This window comes from Carcharodon carcharias, chromosome 19 (genome assembly GCF_017639515.1).
Source record: "Carcharodon carcharias isolate sCarCar2 chromosome 19, sCarCar2.pri, whole genome shotgun sequence".
NCBI classification, from domain to species: Eukaryota; Metazoa; Chordata; class Chondrichthyes; order Lamniformes; family Lamnidae; genus Carcharodon; species Carcharodon carcharias.
This window is the reverse complement of record NC_054485.1, coordinates 49,147,969-49,153,492: the sequence shown is the minus strand read 5'-3', so window position 1 is coordinate 49,153,492 and position 5,524 is coordinate 49,147,969. Positions and strand designations below refer to the sequence as shown.

At 45.7% G+C, this 5,524-nt stretch overlaps 1 protein-coding gene across 1 annotated transcript; it reads right to left on the bottom strand.

Annotated features, from left to right (window-relative positions):
- Nucleotides 1-1,822: 1,822 nt before the first annotated feature.
- On the bottom strand, nucleotides 1,823-2,788 carry LOC121291183 (zona pellucida-binding protein 1-like). Its single transcript, XM_041212274.1, has one exon. The coding sequence runs from the start codon at nucleotides 2,786-2,788 to the stop codon at nucleotides 1,823-1,825; it is 966 nt and encodes a 321-aa protein (XP_041068208.1).
- Between the last annotated feature and the right edge of the window lie 2,736 nt (nucleotides 2,789-5,524).

The window sequence follows — 5,524 nt, the reverse complement described above, 5'->3', positions numbered from 1 at the left end:
ATCTGATGAAACTCTGTTTCTCTCCCCAAAGATGCTGCCTGACCTGCTGAGTATTTCTGGTGTTTTCCATTTTTATTATCTTAAAATTAGAGCCAGATCAGTCGGGAAGCAGTTTCTCACACAAGTTGTAATGGAACTTTGGAACTCTCTCCTTCAAAACGTCTGTGGATGTTGGGGGTCAATTGGAGCTTTAAAGACTGAGATTAATAAGAGTTTTATTGAGTTAAGATATCAAGGTGAGAGGATGGAGATGAGGAGCAGGACAGTCATATTTATTAGAATGGTGGAGCATTTTTGAGGGGCTGAATAGTTTGTTTGTGCTCCCAATATTCCTATGTCGCTATCCATTGACTTCGGTGCTGTATACTAAGCAGCTGATCTGCTATTGCCAATTTTACACACCTGCCAAAGTTCAGAGCTCTGCCCATTGTATCTGAACGCTTATTTGAGAAGGAAGCCCTGCAGTTGTGATGTCGCCATTCCCACATCTGCCGTGTGACTCCTCAGTGTGATTCTAGCCAGTTTAGTACAGCACAATAGTCAGATTTTTACTATGGATTAGGAAGTCAGGTTGAGTGAGTCCAAATAACCTTTACAGCAAATGGAGAGATTTCTCCAACCCATTGGTACCGGCTGACTCGAGGGCACAGAAGGAGTGAGGAGGAAATTCCCATCTCTTATGCCAACCCAGCCACCATTTTTTTGTTTTTTTAACACTTGGATAATTCAACTGTAATTCCTGTGAATAACCTGAGGGAATACTTGACCGGGATCTTGCTGAAGGACGTGGCTGGGGAGTGTAAAAATTGATGGGTGAGAAAAGATTTGCTGTTAGCATGACTCTGGGGAACAGAGAATGAGCCAGGAGTAGGGGTTTGCCAACCCTCCTGATTTTTCTGGAGTCTGCAGCAATTAAAGATTAATCTCCATCTGTGAGCAGCCCAGCAGAGAGATAACAGGCATTAAAAAGATTTTGCATTTTATTTTTATTTTCTTTGAACACTTGTTAGATAAAAAGTCGTGATAATATTGGAGATTGAAAAGAAAGCTTGCTGACTGACAGCCAAGGAAAGCCCAATTAGGCAGGGATGAGATTGCATTGTTGACACAGAAAGGCGGTATGAGATGTTTGATGGGGATGTCAGGTGGCCAATAACAGAAGCATGGGGGCAGGGCAGTTAGAGATTGGGGTTAGAAGTTGGAGTTATATGTTGTAACCCCCTGAAAAAATCCAATCAAATTTGGCAACCCTAAGCAGGAGCAAGACAGGGCTGGGAAAATCGTGTGTGAATTGGTGAAAATGTTATAACACATTGCTTAAAGTGGCGATCAGTTAATAAGAAGAGGACAGTTTAATCAGCTGTAGTGGATCAGAAAGCACTCTTTGCTTTCCTTGAAGGAGCCTTGAAGTACAATCACAGTGTGAAAAGAACTCTCTGCGACTAACATTGTATTCCAAACTTTTATTAAAAAAGCATTATTGTCTGTCGGGAATAAGATACAGATTGGATCATTTCAACAATAAACATTAATTCATATCAAATTTCTATTAAAATGCAAGTCGACACCCACCTCCCCATCCCCATGCTCCAAGCAGCCAACCCCATTCCTACCCAATATGAGTAGAATCTTACAACAGACCATATGGAAACAGGCAACTTGCATCGATTTCTTTTATTTAAAATGCAGGATGCCACCTTTCTATATATATGACCTGGGGCTTCATTCCTGATATCTTACATTAGTAAAAAAAGGAAATGTCACCAGCACCAACCGTGCAAAGGTCGATGCTAATGATTCATAAAGCGTACGAGAAAAACACTCACTCAGTTTCACAATCTGATTCTCCATAGCGGATAGCATCGCCACAGGGCAAGCAACTCACTTGGTGGCCACCGCTGTACGTCCCTGGGCTACACACCACGCAGCACTCTGCGCATTTTGGGTGCTTCCTGCGGTCCTTGCCGTAGCCAGGCTTGCAGCGGTCAACCCGGATCACTTGAAGTGTACCGTCAATGTAGTAGATGACCGGCATCAGGCCAATGATCTTGTGGTACGTCTCCGCTTGCTTGGAGAAGAAGGCCTGCACCCGGTGCCGCACTTTCTCGAGCCGGAGGTTGTGATCGCACTCCTCTAAGTTGTTTTCGCAGATCGTGTCCAATGCTTCCACGTCCAAGTGCACTTTAAACGTGAGAAACAGCTCGTACTGTATGCCCGCCAAAGGCACCCTCAGTGTGTGGCATTCTGATTTATGTAGACTGATTGTGTAGGCTAAGTCCAAGACCAGCTGGTTTAAAGCCGTGTGCAATCTCTTTAAGAAGAGACTGTTGTACGAATTGTGGCAGTCGGCTGCATGATACTGGGCCTGAAATTCATAGGTGTAATTGGGATCACGGTACGCATACAAGAAATACTTAAGACTCAAGGATTGCAAGGACTTAGTGCCAGGGTTGTAGAAGAAAATGGTGCATATGTAAACCCCTGATAATTCCTTGCGGAAGTTTCCAATGATCAGGGTGCCCGTCAGTGTTATCTTTACGCCAGGTTTGTCTGAAAGCTTTACCCCCCGTGGTCCTTTCCACGTAAAAGTGGGGTCCATTAGTTCCATGTTCCTGAGCTGTGGCGTTGTGCAAAGAATCCGTGGGCTGTTCTGGTGCAATTTGATGTAGACTTTCACAGGACCATCATTGGAGCCAACCACTTTGCTTTCTGCAGAGCTGTGGTCCGGCCGCTCACTTTCCAGGGAATGGTTATCCTGCTGCCATACTTCAGGGGTGCTGACAGCCATTCCAAGCAGTGCATTTAAAATCAACCCCCACACAATGAGGCATTTGAGGGTGGGAGTCAGTGGGAATAACTTCTCCATTTCCTCTCTTAATCATCCTGCCTTCATTTTGCCCCTCTGCTCTCTGAAGGCGAATTACATACTAATTGTCTGATGTCAGCATCTTCCCATTGTCACAATTACCACAGTTGTAAAGTCACATGGTGTCTTGTGACATCAAAAGGGACCTTTACTGTCATAGTTACGGCTGAGGTTCTGCTACAGTTGACAATTAGAATTCAGCCAGAGTTTGGGATTCCACTCATTTGGAATGTCAATCCTTTTGCCTAGTTACAAAATCATTGTTGTGCAAGTGTGGAACCAAACCCTCCTTTCAAAGGAACTTAGCTCCTTCAATCACACAGTAGGTGTTCTTGCCTTCGTATGAAACACACAGGTCCAGATTTTTAATCCTGGATCGGGGGTGAAGAGACGAGAGAATTCTTGGCTCCATGAACCCGACTTCTAAAAACGTATCCCTGAACTTCCAACTTTCGGTCCAGTGGGATGCAGCTAGAATAGGAGCCGGAGCGGGTGACCCTGGAAGTACTGAGTGGTTGGAGTCTGGCCTGACACAGGTTGGGTGACTCGGGCGCAGATAAAAAGCAGGCCTTCTGAAAGGCCCATTAGAGAGGTAGGACATCAATGGTGAAGTTCCAGTGCCTTGGAGGAGATGTCATTGCCTTGTCAGGTGAGTGTCAAAACTGTAAATGTGCTCTAGCTGATAAGCTGACTCTGCAATGGATGGCCCATCATGGGCTTTCCCTATGGGAGAATTGTCATTGTTGCTGCCTAAAGAATGTGTACTCTATTGAACCACTGAATGCATGGAATGGATTCTGAAGACACAAACATGGAGATAGCATCGCTTTGCCACTACTATCTGGTACGGATATTATTCAGTCGTGTAGTTAGCTGCCATGTCTCAGTGGGTAGATGAATGACGATGAACAGTGCCATGCTCATTATCCCATCCATTTGCCCTCTTGCTCCCCCATCTATCAGCATATGCCCACACTGTTGACCCTTGACCAGCACCCTCACATCTGATCACTGTCATAGCATAACAATGTGATTAAGAGGGAGGAAATCAGTAGGGCTGTCAGTGGTCACAGAGCACAGCAAGGTACCTGCCACAACCTAAATGGCACCAAATGTTTGTGCAGAGCCTGTTTCTCCACCACACTTTAATCATTGATGATATGGTGAAAACAGTTAGTGCATGTAAGCAAACAAAAATGAATGAGAATATTGCAATCTGAATGGCTCACAACGCTTTTTGCCTTACACTTTTATTCATAGACTGTCACACAGAAGACATGCGGGGGAATGAATGGGTCCAGCTGCCACACACTTCTCTGACCAGGACCTTTGAGTTTGATGGAACAGGTCCAGAAAAGAAGACCAGTTCTCTACCCTGCTGACCACCGTAATGTTCCTGCAGCAACCAATAAGACCTGGATTCAAATTGCGGCTGCGGTATGCACAGTAGGAAACCATCAGTGCTCATGGATTAGTGCATAGGTTCGAAGACAGAGGAACATAGGAGCAGGTGACCGCCATTCAACCCACCAAGGCCTGCTCCATCCTTCAGACAAATCATTGCTGTTCATTTACATCAAAGCCATTTTCCCCACTATTCCCATATCCCAGCAAGCTGAATAGATTGGCTCATCCACTCAGAGCTCCAAGGGAAGGGTTATAACTGCGTGCTGCAGCTAAGGTGCGAGACACGGCACTTACCTCTGCTTCAGCATTGAGGCTTGTATATGTGCACAGCTCATGGAGGTGCACACAGAACAGATGCGCATGAGCACTGTGATGCATAGTTGCAGTGCAGAGCAATATCCCTGCTCTTGTGTTGTTATAATGAGTTAAAGGCACCAATCACTCATAAGGGATTGGGTAAATATGTTGTGGGTTTATTTATCTATACTAGGCACAAGGGAACATTAGAAAGCTTGAAGGCATCAGCAGCAGAGCTGTGTGTGTGTTCTACTCACAGACAAAAGTGAAACTAAGACTGAATCGCATGATGCACTTCCCTTCTAGTGATGCAATGCTGCTAACTCTTAAAGGCATATCACACCTCCATGCAGTATCTATCATGCTAATATAAATTCATGTTGTCATTGCAGTCAGAAAGGGTGAAGAAAGTCAAGGAGATGGCTTGATCTGGGGCTAGATCAGCCTGGCTGAGAAGCAATCATCCCATGGAACAGATGGCCAGGGTGCCTGAACAGCTGCCTGTTGGTGATGGTGAATTACTGGTAGCAGGTGATGAAGATGGCGTTGAAGTCATCTTGTTGGGTTCATGGTGTCAGTTCACTTTGGCATGAGAGGGAGTGGAGAATGGGGTTGCATCATAAGGGCAGTGTGAACATGGTTAAAGGCAATGGAGTGCACCAGACAGTGCTCGAGAAGGGATTTACCTAAATAGCTTATTTTGTGTCTCACACAGAACCAGCTCTGCTCCCTCAACATGCCCAACACCTGCGGCCCATCACCCCCCAACTCCCCCCACCCCACCCCGCCCCCCCCCACCCCCCCAACCCCCCCAAGCCTTGGTCATCAAAAGGAGGGAGAGATGTCCAAAATTGCATTTGACAGTGTCACATTTGACTAGCCCACACACCACTAACTCAGATACAAGAACTTTGGAAGGAGCTAGCGCACATGCAGAGTATGTGACACAGAGTG